This window comes from Juglans microcarpa x Juglans regia, chromosome 8D (assembly GCF_004785595.1).
Source record: "Juglans microcarpa x Juglans regia isolate MS1-56 chromosome 8D, Jm3101_v1.0, whole genome shotgun sequence".
NCBI lineage: Eukaryota > Viridiplantae > Streptophyta > Magnoliopsida > Fagales > Juglandaceae > Juglans > Juglans microcarpa x Juglans regia.
Window position 1 is genome coordinate 3,702,567 of NC_054608.1, and position 15,020 is coordinate 3,717,586.

Here is a 15,020-nt window from a genome sequence, read left to right on the forward strand (position 1 = left end):
ACAATCTATTAGCTAGAACTATATTTACTATTTAGCATTACGTATTCCAATTTTGGGTGTAGAGAAACACGGTGAACTATAATAGTGCGGTGAGTCAGGATCTAACAGTGCTATCCTTTTATTGACTGGGAGTGATTTGAAGGTACATCAAATTCTATTGTTGTGAAGCCCAGCCCCAGTTAGAGCCCAAGAATCCTTAAAAGAAGCCCAGCCCACTACCTTAAAACAAGCGTCGTTTTACCATTCGTCCCCTTCCCTCCTTCCCTCTCTTCCCTCCCCGACTCCCTCTCTATTTCTCAGTCTTATCTTACTCCCTCTGTTTCTCTATCTCTCTCTCTCTCTCTCTCTCTAGCCAACTGAAACTTGTGTTGAGTTGAGTTGAATTGATCTAAATTTTTTATAAAAAATAGTGAGTTAAAATGATTGAGTGAGTTTTATTAAACTCATTTAAAATGAGTTTAAAATATATTTATATATTAGGATGACTTTAGATATATTTATAAGAAGTTATAAAATTATTAGGATCTATCATAAATATCTAATGTTTACTGACATTACTGTCTCCCAATAGTGTGCCGAACTTGCAAAAAAAAAAAAAAAAAAAAAAAAAAAAGTAGTTTTCTACACTTTATTTTGGCACAAGGATTAAGGAACAAATGTCATACTGTGGGTTTGAGTTGTGGGGCCAACAACACATGTTAGTGAGTAATGTACTTGAAATGCACTGTCCGACCGATGTCAATTATCAGCTCATGTTTGGGAAACCATAAAATCCCTTCCGGTAGTTGCCGATGCTATTTACGTGGGACCTAGTCAATGAGTTCAAATTAAACTGCACTCATTTATGTATTTATATGTCCAAAACAGCTTAAAAATGAAGTACACTCAGCTACTTTTTACATCCAAATGCAGCCATATTCAGCTCAAATTTTATAAGATTGACATACTGCAACGTAACAAACAGACATTACTTTCCGACTGCCACGCGCCTCTCCAATGGTCTCCCAAGCTACCGATCTGTTGGACGGAGGAGGAAAATATCCAGATCAGTGGCGCGTATGGCTCATGCACGGCTTACATTGCGCGTTGTCCTCACGCGTCGCCACATCAGAAGGGATTTCCAGTTGCCACGGCGGCACCACAGTGGCCAGCGGCCTCAGATCTTTTAGATTCGCTTGCTTCTTTCTCGCTCAGTGTGGCGAGTGCCATACACTCGCCACTGCCATCGGTGGCAGTCTTTTGCCGGTGTATCAGGTCTTCTAGTTGCTATTCTCCTATGTTCCTGTTTTTCCTAACCAGCGATTAAGATGATGTGATCGTGATAGTCTCCTACAGTTGGACCAGATCAACAAAACGCAGTGCACCCCTCTCGACTACGGCGTTTAGTCACAGGTTTATAGTCTGTTTATCAGACTATGTTAAAACCGCTTTTGAGCGGCATCCCCTTGTGGGACTGAGTTGGAGTCAAGCCTTTGACTTACCCCGTTTTTCTTTTTATTTTATTTTTATTTTGGTGCTACTTTTTGTTTGTTTTGGAAAGATTGTCGGGGACTCCCACTCCACTGAATCTTGTATCCTTGTAACCGCTTAGTTTATCTATGCTATGTTTAACTTGCTAAAAAAAAAAAAAAAAAAAAAAAAAAACAGATACTACATGACAAAATAGATAACAGGCTCTGATGTTGGGCTGACTGGTCCATTGGACTAAAAACATAAAAGATAACTGGACTTAAAATACTTGGACCTACTGCAAATAACATGGACTAAATTTATAAAACAGCCACCACTCGTCGGCCTGTGAACAAGCCCAGCCCAGAAGCCCGCTTCCTCATCAGACGACATAACCCTCAACTCCCTGAGTTCTCTTGTCTCGAACTGAACTGCCCTTCGAAGTGTGACACCAACCCAACCAGAAACGCCGTGCCTTCGCCGTCTTCCGTCTGCCGTTGGACTTAAGGCCGCCGGTAAGTACTTCAATCTGCCGTCTTTCTCTCTTTGTCAAGTGTCTCTCTCTCTCATACTTCTCTGCAATCCCGTTTCCGTCGCCACTCACGTCGCCCGCCCTCAGTTTCCGTCGGTCTGTGCACGACGCCTCAGAGCCCCCTTGCGTCGAGCACCTCTCCCCGCCTTCCAAGAAGACAGGCCCCACGCCGTCTGTCTCGGTCTCTGCCACTGACTTCTCCTCTGTCCCTGCGCCGCCGTGTGCCACCAGGCTGTCGCCGGGCTCCTCTGCTGCCGTTATTTACTTCTCTCCGTCCGCCTCTTTCCCCTCTCTCTCTACCCTCTGTTTGTCCCCTCTCCGGAACCGCGACTGTGACCAATGGAGGCCGCCACAAGCTTCACGGCAGCAAATGGGAAGCACCACCCAGCTCCTTCTCACGGCAAAGCCCATATTAATCAGTGAATGAGTTCTTTGATATATTGCTTTGGAAAGTTTCTCGTGTAAATTGTAGATTTCTGCCTCTTTATCTATGCTAATGAATGAGGCCATTCCACTCTCTCATCGAGAGCTCTGCGTGTGCTTTGTTCAAGGTTTTAGAAATCCATTGTTGGGCAATCAAATTAGGTTCCATAGCTGACATCTACACCGCGAACAATATTCTAAGTTTGTATGCGAAATCCAGGGAGTTATGTTTTGCCCGCACGCTGTTCGCGGAAATGCCCCGCAGAGACACTGTTTCTTGGAATACAATGATCGCTGGGTATGTACATTGTGGGAACTTCGAGACTGCGTTCGAGATTCTAAGAACCATGAAGATATGTGGCTTTGATTTTGATGGGTATACATTTGGAAGCATACTCAAGGGGGTTGCTTCTGCTTATCGGCTTGATATTGGGGAGCAAGTGCATTCGATGATAGTCAAGATGGGCTATGCTGCAAATGTTTATTCGGGTAGTGCACTTTTGGACATGTATGCGAAGTGCGGGAGAGTTGAGGATGCATATGTGGTGTTTCAGTGCATACCAGAGCGTAACTCAGTTTCGTGGAATGCACTGATAGCTGGTTATGTGCTGGTGGGTGATCTTGGGACTGCATTTTGGCTGTTAGATTGCATGGAGCGGGAGCATGTGGAACTTGATGATGGCACATTTGCTCCGCTTTTGACATTGCTCGATAATACTGAGTTTTACATGTTAGCAATGCAGATTCATGGTAAAATCATAAAACACGGGCGGGCGTTTGACAATACTGTATGCAATGCCTTAATCACTTCATATTCAGAGTGTGGGTCCATAGAAGATGCCAAAAGAGTATTTGATGGTGCTATTGGCAACCAGGATTTGGTGACATGGAATTCCATGCTCGCTTCTTACCTTGTACACAATAAAGAAGAACTTGCATTTAAACTCTTCATGGATATGCAATGGCTTGGGTTTGATCCAGACATCTATACTTACACTAGTGTCATTAGTGCTTGTTTTGATGGTGCACATAAAAACCATGGGAAATCCTTGCAGGGATTGGTAATAAAAAGGGGACTGGAACAATCAGTACCGATATCTAATGCATTAATAGCCATGTATCTCAAATCAAATAACAGATCCATGGAAGAAGCATTGCTCATTTTCGAAGCCATGGAGTCCAAGGACCGTGTTTCTTGGAATTCTATTTTGACAGGACTTTCACAAATTGGCTTGAGTGAAGATGCCTTGAAATTCTTTGGACACATGAGATCTGTGGTAGAAGACATTGATCACTATACCTTTTCAGCTGTTCTTAGATCTTGCTCAGATATAGCAACCCTCCAATTGGGTCAACAGGTTCATGTCTTGGCACTTAAGTCAGGATTCGAGTCCAATGAATTTGTTGCAAGCTCATTGATCTTCATGTATTCCAAGTGTGGGATCATTGAAGATGCTAGGAAATCCTTTGAAGGCACCCCCAAAGACAGCTCAATCACTTGGAATTCGATCATTTTTGGGTATGCACAACATGGGCAGGGAAATGTTGCACTTGACCTCTTCGACCTAATGAAAGAGAGTAGGGTGAAACCTGATCATATAACATTTGTTGCGATCCTAAGTGCATGTAGCCATATTGGCTTGCTAGAGGAAGGATGCAGGTTTCTGAAATCTATGGAATCAGAATATGGGATTCCACCAAGAATGGAGCATTATGCCTGTGGGGTTGATCTATATGGGCGTGCTGGGTGTCTCAGTGAGGCAAAAGCTTTGATTGAGGCAATGCCTTTTGAACCTGATGCAATGGTATGGAAGACTTTACTTGGGGCCTGTAGGATTTGTGGTGACATTGAATTAGCTACTCAGGTAGCAAGCCTTTTGCTAGAGATAGAGCCCGAAGAGCACTGCACTTATGTTCTTCTCTCGAACATGTATGGGCGTCTTAGGCGGTGGGATGCTAAGGCTAGCGTGACCAGGCTTATGAGAGAAAATGGGGTGAAAAAAGTCCCTGGTTGGAGTTGGATAGAAGTTCACAATGAGGTGCATGCTTTTAATGCAGAAGATCATTCCCACTCCCATTGTGAAGAGATATACCTTGCATTGGGTGGACTAATGGAGGAAATCAAGAGCTTGTGTTTTGTTACTAGTTCAAAGGTTTTGATGCATGATGTTGATCACGTGGATGAGTGTATTGATTCAACACTTTGTTTGGGTTAGCTGCTGTGACTAATGGTAGACAAGTTGTAGTTCGGAAGATACTATTCGTGTTTTATTTGAAAAAAGATCGTTCGAAGTTCAAATTTTGGAGCTTAGAGTTCAACAGTGGGAACTGTTTTTGATGGCATTTTCTGCAATAAAGTTCCTCTTGTTTACTTTAAGGAACAAAAAAAAAAAAAAAAAAGTTGCTCTTATGCATAGCGTGTGGATCAGCGGATGGGGTGCCTCTCCATTAGTGTTCTGATTTAGTTGCTGCTTGTTTTCATTGTAGGGCTCTGATTTAGTTGCTGAACTACAGAGCTAAAGCAAATAGCACACCAAGGAAGAAGCGGTCGGAGATGGAGGCGTCGCAGTTCGAGATCGACCTTGGCAATCTCTTTGCCTTCAATCGTCACCACCAATTTCCCTCCCTACCTTCATCCAGGTTAGGTTTTAAGGAAAGAAGCTTCTCTATGCACATGACGATATTGAAATCTATTACCTCGTGTTTAATGCCTCAAATAACGTGCACATGGATGTTTAACCTCTATGTGGTGATAACCCTTTTTGTCTTACATTTTTTAGAGTTCTGCAAAGTTTTTTATTTTTCAGATCCTCATTCTGCGTGGAACGTTGCTTCTTTGGTCTGAGTCGGGAATTTTATATATCTGTTTTTAATTAATATTTTAAACCCTATTACACTTATCAAAAAATTAATATTTCCAATCATCATAGAGAGGAGTTAGTGAAGGAATGTCTAGAGAAGGGCACTGAGTTAGTTCAAGCCATTGCAAATACTCTGTTCAACTTACCTTCAACTGTGGACGTAGATGGTCCCCTGGTCAAGTTGCCCCCACCAACAACAAGACTGCCCAGAGAGAAGCCTGTGAGTTCTTCCTTTTATCTATATATGTATCTCTATTTTGTCTTCTAGATATATGTATTTCATATATCCGTACTGCATCTTTGCCATGTAATCGATACCGTTTCTGTGCGTTCTTCGGTTGGGCTGAACGTGAGAAAACATAGATCATAACTTCTTTTCATAAGTTATCCGTAGTTCGTATATAAGTAAGATGGCTTATAATTGGCATTGTTAGAACTGTCTACCTTGTTGGATTTCTGTTGCCAAAATACACTATTACAGTAGCTTCTGCAACTTTCTAGTTGGGGAACAAGGTTTTTGATGGCAACTATTTTGAGAGAGAGGTGGATGTGTTAATGGCACATGGTTTGGTTGCTTAGGAAGCTTCAAGACCACTGAAGGAAACTACTTCTGCAACTTAAAATATGAGGAGATGCATGTTCCTAGTAGAGGAATCTGTATTTGTTCATCATCTCATTTTTGAGAACTAAATTGTACAATGTGCCATGCAGTTCCTAACTGTGTATATATAGCATATACACTTGATTGATTATCTCAAATACATTGTATTTTCAGCTTCCAAAGCCTAAACCTCCTACAAAATGGGAACTGTTTGCCAAAGCGAGAGGTTAGCATCTTTATAATCACATTCAACCTATATGGGTTATCAATTATGTGATCTATCATGGGTAAGTTTTGATGTCCTTGGTTATGAATTTTTGAGATACCTTGCAGGTATAAAGAAGCGCAAAAAAGACAAGATATCATATGATGAGCCAGCTGGTACTTGGAAACGTCGTTATGGATATGATCGGGCAAATGATGAGGAAAATATACCAATCATTGAGGCCAAGATAACTGATGGTAAATAATTTAACAAGACCTTACTGTGTTAAAGAATCATTTGTTGCAATTAATAGCTGTCTATTGGTACTTTTTTTTTTCTAAATGGTGAAAATAATTACAATATAAAAAAATTAAAATTACTGTACTGAAGTTTGATATCTAATTGTGATATCATAACTATAAAGCAAGAATCTTTTATCCACTAATTTACAAGCATCAAAATATCATATCACATTTTTGTGTTATGACATGGTAATCACCTTTTTGTAGAGCCAGGGGAGGATCCTTTTGCTAAAAGGCAAGCAGATAAAAGGAAACGTGTTGAAAAGCAAGATAAAAATCGGCTACAGAACTTGAAACAAGCAGCAAAAGTTGGTGCTTTACCAAGGTTTTCCATTTTATAACCTTTCTACAGATCTGAAAGTATATATATTTTCTTAGTTGGAAGTAAATTGGGATTTCCTTCTATATTTACTGGGTAGGTGTGGTTTTGGTGAAAGTTGGAGGTCTTGGACTAGCTGGTGTATATCTACGGTAAGGTTCTTTGTGTTGATCAATGGCAGTCTTGAGGGTTTCTTCTAGGGTTCTCGTGGTTTGAGACAAGGGGATCCGTTGTCTCCGTTACTTTTTGTTATTGTTATGGAGGCACTAAGTAGGATGATCGCGGCTTTGTTGGCTAATGGGTTTGTTAGTGGTTTCCAGATTGGATCTCCGAGCAGGGGTATTATCTCTATTTCTCACTTGCTTTTTGCAGATGACATGCTTATTATGTGTGAAGTTGATCGAGACCAGTTGCGGGTTGTGAAGGCATGTTTGCTTTGTTTTGAAGCAGTGTATGGTTTAAAAGTGAACTATGATAAATTCGAGTTGGTGCCGATTGGAGAGGTTCAAAATATTAGGGAGTTGGTGGACACGTTGGGTTGCAAGATAGCATCTCTTCCGATGACTTACCTGGGACTACCGTTGGGTATAGCTTCGAGGGCATGCTCGATCTGGGATACAGTGATTGAAAAAATAGAGAGGAGACTAGCAGAGTGGAAGAGAATGTACTTGTTGAAAGGGGGCCGGATCACATTGATTAAAAGTACACTTTCTAATCTACCCACTTTTTTTTTATCCTTATTCCCTATACAGGCAAGCGTGGCGGGTCGTCTTGAGAAGTTACAAAGAGATTTTTTGAGGGGTGGCTTAGGAGAAGAGTTTAAATTTCATCTTGTCAGGTGGGAGATGGTGTGCCGTCCTATCTCTAGTGGTGGTTTGGGTATTAGAAATTTAAGGTTGTTTAATCGGGCGTTACTTGGCAAATGGTTGTGGCGATGTATCAAGGAACCAGAAGCCTTATGGAAAATTGTGATCGAGAATAAATATGGTGGTTTAGGGGAGGGTTGGTGTACTAGAGAAGTTAGAGGGGCACATGGAATGGGGCTATGGAAGCATATTAGAAAAGGGTGGGAGGTCTTTCATCAACACACTAGGCTCCAGTTGGGTACAGGCTCCAGGATTAGATTTTGGGAGGATGTTTGGTATGGCAACAGTGCTCTTTAATATTTGTTTCCTATACTTTTCTTGATAGCAAGTGCCAAAGATGCCACAATGGCGGAAGTTATGGGAATCTTAGAAGGGGGTATTCACTGGAATATCAACTTCAACCGGGCGGCACAGGATTGGGAGATGGAGAGTTTTGCAGATTTTTATAGTCTCTTGTATTCGTGTCATCCAAGTATCCAGCATGAAGATGGCTTGTGGTGGATTTCTGCAGAGAGAGGGATATTCACTGTTCGGTCCTTTTATAAGGTCCTCACACAAGTGCCGGAGATATAGTTTCCCAAGAGAAGGATCTGGCGACACAAGGCTCCTCCTAAAGCTTATTTCTTTGTGTGGACAGCATCATTAGACAAGATTCTTACTACAGATAATCTGAGAAAGAGGAGGATAATCATTGCAGACTGGTGTTGTATGTGTAAAAGAGGGGATGAGTCGGTGAACCATTTACTTTTACATTGTGATGTAGCCAGAACTCTCTGGAATGAAGTGTTTAAAAGGATGGAACTAGCATGGGTTATGCCGGAATCCGTAGTGGATATTTTGGCATGTTGGACCTCTATTCGAGGTGTGTATCAGATCAAAGTGATTTAGAAGATGATCCCTATTTGTATTATGTGGTGCTTGTGGCAGGAGAGAAATGAGAGGACGTTTGAAGACAAAGAGAGATCTATGGAGGAGCTAAAAGTTTTATTTTTCAGAACTCTTTGTTCTTGGGCCATTGCTGTGGACTTTAATGGCATGAACCTTCATGATTTCTTAGTTTCTAATGTGTCTACGTAGATAGGACATACTTCGTTATTGGCAATTGTTGCCCATTCTTGGATTAATAATACTTATTTTACTTATAAAAAAAAAAAAAAAAAAATTTCTTAGTACAAGTAATTTGCTTTGATTTACCCCTTGTCACTCCTCTTTTCCATTGCTGGACTCCCCTAGACACAAATGGTGCTTTCACCTTTGCAATTTAAGAGTGAATCAATGATCGTGCAATCTCCAATGTTGTTGGTGCTTATAGTCTAGTTGTCAGCCTTTCAAGAAAATTTCTTTGATGAGTAGCTGAATTCTGGTTGCTTCCATGTCACCCTATTGGTTACACTCACAACCCACATAAGACAATGCAATTATTCTTCAGTATTATGATGGAATGCCTAGATCACCTCCACTGAACACCATAAATCCTTTTCCCAACTATTCAAGAACAACTAACTTGATTTTGTGGAGTATCAATTTGAAAACCCTGTTTCTTGTCCATTCTGATGGCCTAACTATCCCAATTGATCCTTTGTCTTGACTTAGTAAGGACTATCCCAAGTTCTTGTGAATCTAGTCATTGTCAGCCCAGTCTTCCTTTTCTTGCCCATAATATATATCTCGTTGGCTTTTGGCTTTTGTCATCTTGACAATGCTGTAGGAGCAGTTCTTGGCTTAGTTACTTTGGTCAAATAGGCTTTTATGTTGTGTTTTCTTATTATATTTCCGTTTCTTGTATTGCAACACTGGACCTTGAGGAAACTTTTTCTGCAGCCATGTCCAACTAGCTGCCACAGCGTTGCCTATAACAGGAACCCAGACTGCACCCAAGAAAGTCACTAAAGATGAACTAGTGAATGTAGCAGGAATAGCAGCAAGTGCAACAGCCAGTGGTGGGAAGTTTGACAAGAAGTTGCCCGGAGAAAAGCCTGCACAACATAAAGGGAAATATCGCAAGGTTTGTTAAGTTTACCTGCAAATGCTTCTCCACCAAAAGTTGTACTCGGTAATGGAGTGGTTCAACATCTTCTATATGTCCTTTCAGTTCCTCCCTGTTGTGGAAGGAAAAGGGATAGGCTCACAAGAGGAGGAGCAAACTGAGAAAGTCCTGAACAAGCTAATCTCTAAGAATTCCCACGAGATACTCAATGTAGATAAGGTAATCTTTAGCCATTCGGGGTTAATATTCCCTTGGTAGTTTAAATCTTCAACTTTGTTAGTCAAATGAAGGTTTGCTTATCATATATGTGGACATGTAATGCTTGGGATCTAGGCTGTCACCATGTACAACGTGAAAAAAGAGAAGCGAAAGAACCAGAAAGGGAAGTCTTCACCAACCTCAAGCAAGTTGAAACCAAATTTAAAACCTCATAAGAAGTCCTTAAAGAAGGGATCTTCATCCTCAAAGAAGGGATCTTCCAAGAAAACAAAGGCAAAATGAAAGTAATTGAGTGAAACTCTGGAAAGCTTGTAGAGTAGCTTTGAGCCAGGTACTACAAGTTTGTTTATTGGGGACGAGATTGTTTAATTTTTATATACTTTTTACTGCAGGTTTTGTTCACCGAAATTCTGTCATTGGGTACTTTGGAGGAATTTTGTAGTGCTGCATCTTATCTGTACACGAGGGTTGGGTTTCTATACCCTCGAGGAATGTCAGAGAGGTTTTTATACATTTTCAAATTGTTCTATCCGGAGAAATGGTGTGGAAGATCACACTTATAGTGGTGTTGGAATGGGATTTTGTTGTAACTTTTGATTGAGTGAGACGGGTCTCACCCTTTCCTATGGCCATGTCCCCCTAACATCTTTCTGAGGGGATATTTCCCAATCTCTCTTGTAACGGATTCTGATGTTGCTTATTTCCATATTGAACCACATATCAGGAATCGATCAAGTGTTGGAGAACCAAGCTAGTTTGACTTGGTTACTTAAATAGTTCTAAGCAATATGCTGTCAGAGCTCTAAATTATACAATGCCCGTACGTGTTTCTGGATGGCAAAATTGTATATTTAGGATTTATGCAAACTGAACAGAGCTGATTCGTTTTCTATTCTCAGTTTTTCCATTTTTCTAGTGCTATATTTGTAAATTTGGCCAAGCTGCAAGCTGATGAGGTACCGGAAGAAACTCAACTTGTTCAACAAGTTGTTGGTGAGGTACAATAGTTTTACCGCGTCTTACTAGAACTAGACCAATTAGATCTCGGATTCAGAAAGTGTTTCGTCTTATCTCATTATTATAATTTTTTTAAATTTTCATATAAAATATAATAAACAATTCAAAATTTTTAAATTTCAATTTAATTTTTTTAAATTTTAAAATAATAATAATATTAAAAAATAATATTCTAACAATATTTTTTTCGACTTCCATTTTTTATATAAAATCATTTTATCTCATTTCATTTTTGTATTAGTCCTTAATATGCTCAAAAGAACTGTATCTACGGTCAGTCTTTTTTTATATTATTGCTAAGAGTAATGAAGAAAACGACCTGAAGATGTGATCATTTTAGCATCCCATCATCTCATGTAGCAAGAAAAAGAAACTACCCAAAAGCTCAATTTATATAATTATATTATACAAAGCAGACCTTGGCATGTGGATTTAAGCATCCCATGATTATAACAAGAAAGAAAAACAGTATAGCAATCGGAAACAAACACACAAATACCCACATTAATAGCTTTCTGTCCTCCCTCACCGAACGTACTGAGAAAGACAATCCGCCGGTGGTATCCTTTGCCTGTTGGGAAATCTTCATCACTAAGCCCATAATAACATAATAAACTAAAAAAGAAAAAAAAATTTCCATATATATATATATGTTATATTTATGTAATCTTGTAGGAAGATTAACGTTTTTGCTTCTTACATGGCCCTCACAGCTTGGAACCTAAGTTCCTTGGGGAGGAACTTCTGCTCATCATAAACAGACATATAGTCACCAAACACAAACTTGGGGAAAGCTTGATCCATCTCTTTCTTAAGATTCTCCAGCAGCTGAGGTGCAGGGGATATGGTGGCTTTAAGGGAGGGATTGTAAAATGAAGCAATTGATCTTCTGTTTCCTTCTGGTGTGGCCAAAACTCGGTGCCCTACACTCTTATATCGACCATTGCTTAAGACCTCAATCTGATCTCCAGTGTTGATGACAATGGCATTTGGCAATGGCTGAACATCGATCCATTCGCCGTCTTTGAGGATTTGAAGACCTCCCACCTTGTCATCTTGGAAAAGTAGGACGACGCCTCCAGCATCGGTGTGAGCTCGGAGACCATTCACTAGCTCTGGGTTTGGACATGGGGGGTAGTGGCTTACCTTGGTGCCAAAGAAGGCACTGCCTTCTTCACCATCAAATACTTTCTTGATGGATCCCTTGGGTAACCCCAAATTCTCATCCATCACTTCCATGACCTTCACGCCCAATTTCTTCAGTTCTGCTCGGTATTCAGCCATGGTTTCCCTGTCATCAGTGTCACAGGCCAAATGATATCAGCGTACTAGCTAATGCTCAAGTTATTCGAGGATGAGCCATTTCTAACAACTAAAATGAATTCCTACGGATCGAAGTTTCCATGTATGGTGTTGGCTAGAGCTGAATATGGCCATATTGTATCAGTATTAACCCACCAAATGTTATTCTAGAATTTTGAGTTCTTAATTTTGAGCCTTTTCAATTTGTCAGCAAACCTAGTAGTTTTTGTGAACTTGGAGAGAACTGATAAGAGTCTTCAGTCCTACTTGTTTTCTTTCCTCAGTTAATCCAGCCTAGCCATTGATCATTAAGAAATACATGCAGTACAGCTTACTTGAATCCTGGGGTTTCAGATGTCCGCTCGTTATCGTCTAGGAGAGTGAAGACATCTTCCCAGTCCTCATTCTCCAACTTTTTGCCGCTCTTCTTTTCAACTATCTCATTCAACAGCTTCACTGGTGTTAAGTTCTTGAATTTTTCTTCTCTTTCCTGCTTATAGCACTCGGAACAGACCTTCTTCACCCTTTCAAGGAGCTCCTCTGGAATTCCATGGTTCACCAGCTGTATCAATAATGATGGTAATGAAACCTTAAAAACTCTCGTGGAAACACAAAAAATATGCATCAAACAAAATAAATCTACAAGCAGAGGCTACATCCATGCATGGAAGAGACATGTGATGTGGGGCGTGTGGTAGATTCATTGCAGATCATCAGGAAGTAGTGATAGAGAAAAGCAGTACGTACCTGGAAGAATCCCCACTCCTCGCATCCGTTGGCGACCTCAGCCATTGTCTTGGCCCTCTCCTAGCCGTTGAGCTTTGAAAAATCAATCACTGGGATCGTCATTGAAGCAAAACAAGAGGCAAATTAAGGTATATCTAAGTTGCTTGTTCTAGTAAGTACTGTACGTGCCTAGCTCTATTAGTTTGCACCGTTTTGTGGTTTGGAAGAGAGGGTCCTTGAGCGTATTTATAACAAAGCTTCCCGCCATGCATGCATATTGGACGTCAACCACTTAATTTTTAAGCATTTTTTGGTTTTTTTTTTTAGAATCTTATTTTGTTAGGGGAAAGGTGGTGTGAGACGGTGACACATTAGGTTTTAAATAAGATACAAGATGGTCAATGCCTTCTGAAGTACTACCTGGTAACCCACAACACAAGCATATATACTCATGATCAGCTTTAATTTAATCCATAAGCCCATTTGATTAACTGACACGTGGAGAATATATATCATGGTTCTCTTACATTTCATCCTCGATCTAATGGGGGGTGTGCGCATGAATATAATGACTTCTGCCCTGTTTTCTGATCAAATATATCTTGAATTAATATAGAATTAATGGAGATCAGAAAGTTTCCCTAATCAACTAATTATTAAGGAGGGTGAAGCCATGGATCAGTTACATGCATGCATGTATAAAATAACGATCGAGCTAGATGAACCTCTTAGCTAGGCATGGTGACATGCATGCATGTATATATAGCTAGCCTGTTTCCAAAGAAATATCTGATCTCATAAAACAACGAGTACTGGTACTTAAATATAATACACACACACACACACACACCATTAATTAATCTTGATCTTGCTCAGGATAATCACCATGTTTAACTTTTCAAAATGTACATATATATATATATATATGTAATTTTACTTGTAGTTTAAACATCTGCCGACTAGCTAGAGCTAGGGTTCATCGACTATCGATCATGTTGACTAATTGCATGCATTATATATATATATATATATATATGTATGTATATTTATATTAATGCAACCCTCCCTCTTGACTTTTTAGACATTGAATTTGTTTGTTGATGAGAACTAGTTATGTTGCATCATTAAACTCATATACTGATTTGTAGGCATTATTTGTGGGTTAAGCAAGGCGGCAGCAGCAGCAGCTGCAAGGTCATGAAGACTTCTTTTATAAATAAAGCTATATATATATATATATATATATATATCATCCACAGCCCTAATCTAACACACACACACACACACACACATACACACACATATAGTACGCTCAACTTAGCTCTGTATAACATACACACTATATATATATATATATGTGTGTGTGATCATGATCAGGTTTTTTTTTTCAAGTACCTTTTGTGGGAGAGAATAATTTTGTTTTTGTTTTTGTTTATGTTTAAATTAATCAGAAAATGATCTGCTACTTAATGGCCATGTTCGGGTACTTGTAGTAGTTGTCCTCCAAAAACCAAACATAGTTGAATAATCGGCGTCATGCATGCAGGATCGATCCTATGATCTGTTAAGTTGTGCCACGTACGTTGCATGCATATATATTATATAGTGGCTGAGATTGGAACAATAATGTTTCCTGAATTATAATATTATTTCTCCAACATATTTACATATTATATATGATGGCAGCGTCTGCATGGATTCTGGTCTAGGGTTCATTAATCTTTAAATTCATATATACGTAGTGAGAACATGATCATGAGCAAGTTGTTAAAGACCTAGAATGATGTTGCGGGAATTTGGTCTCTCTCTTTCACTCCATTGAATGTTAAAGACTCAACCAATGATCCAAAAATCTTTGGACTCATGTATGTTGGATACTAATTTAGTTAAACCTTTAACCCTCAGGATCATAACATTCTACCACGCTTCCGAATCAGACGCGTCCAAGACGACCCACTCTATTAATACTGACCCAGTGGTAGCCCTTTCCTTTTTGGCGGCTTTAGTACTCATCTATCAATATTCAATGACTTTGGTACTATGTTTGACCATACATAATACCAAAGTAATTTAATATAGCTTACAGGTCGCCCCCTCCGTGACCTAAACTCGTGATGTGGTTCCTACTCTGATACCAATTGTTAAAGACTTAATCATTAATAAAAAAATCTTAAGACTATTGGATACTAATTTGGTTAAACCTGTTGGAAA

General features: G+C 39.7%; 2 protein-coding genes and 1 pseudogene across 5 annotated transcripts; 2 read left to right on the top strand and 1 right to left on the bottom strand.

Moving 5' to 3' along the window:
• Positions 1–1,828: 1,828 nt before the first annotated feature.
• Positions 1,829–5,041, top strand: LOC121242704 (putative pentatricopeptide repeat-containing protein At3g25970). Of its 2 annotated transcripts, XM_041140636.1 has the most exons (3): positions 1,829–1,964; positions 2,069–4,615; positions 4,892–5,041. In XM_041140636.1, the coding sequence occupies exons 2-3, from the start codon at positions 2,482–2,484 to the stop codon at positions 4,897–4,899; spliced, it is 2,142 nt and encodes a 713-aa protein (XP_040996570.1). In that variant the 5' UTR covers positions 1,829–1,964; positions 2,069–2,481; the 3' UTR covers positions 4,900–5,041. The 2 variants fall into 2 exon arrangements, with proteins under 2 accessions (XP_040996570.1, XP_040996571.1); XM_041140637.1 differs by having other exon boundaries at positions 1,853–4,635; positions 4,892–5,039.
• On the top strand, positions 4,895–10,654 carry LOC121242705 (ribosome biogenesis regulatory protein homolog). Of its 3 annotated transcripts, none has more exons than XM_041140641.1 (8): positions 4,895–5,044; positions 5,430–5,485; positions 6,041–6,103; positions 6,201–6,328; positions 6,581–6,698; positions 9,380–9,563; positions 9,651–9,764; positions 9,879–10,654. In XM_041140641.1, exons 2-8 carry the CDS (start codon positions 5,430–5,432, stop codon positions 10,044–10,046), a joined length of 831 nt encoding a protein of 276 aa, XP_040996575.1. In that variant the 5' UTR covers positions 4,895–5,044; the 3' UTR covers positions 10,047–10,654. The 3 variants fall into 3 exon arrangements, with proteins under 3 accessions (XP_040996575.1, XP_040996573.1, XP_040996572.1); XM_041140639.1 differs by having other exon boundaries at positions 4,898–5,044; positions 5,335–5,485; XM_041140638.1 differs by having other exon boundaries at positions 4,898–5,044; positions 5,335–5,485; positions 6,041–6,092; positions 6,200–6,328.
• Positions 10,655–11,477: 823 nt separating this feature from the next.
• LOC121243405 lies at positions 11,478–12,932 on the bottom strand (annotated as a pseudogene).
• Positions 12,933–15,020: the final 2,088 nt, after the last annotated feature.

Bases quoted from the DNA above. Each gene is read 5' to 3' on its own strand.
- LOC121242704 (XM_041140636.1), top strand. From the start codon at position 2,482: ATGAGGCCATTCCACTCTCTCATCGAGAGCTCTGCGTGTGCTTTGTTC.
- LOC121242705 (XM_041140638.1), top strand. From the start codon at position 4,959: ATGGAGGCGTCGCAGTTCGAGATCGACCTTGGCAATCTCTTTGCCTTC. The intron at 6,699-9,379 runs GTTTTCCATTTT...CTTTTTCTGCAG, and splicing joins AAAGTTGGTGCTTTACCAAG to CCATGTCCAACTAGCTGCCA. The intron at 9,564-9,650 runs GTTTGTTAAGTT...ATGTCCTTTCAG, and splicing joins ATAAAGGGAAATATCGCAAG to TTCCTCCCTGTTGTGGAAGG.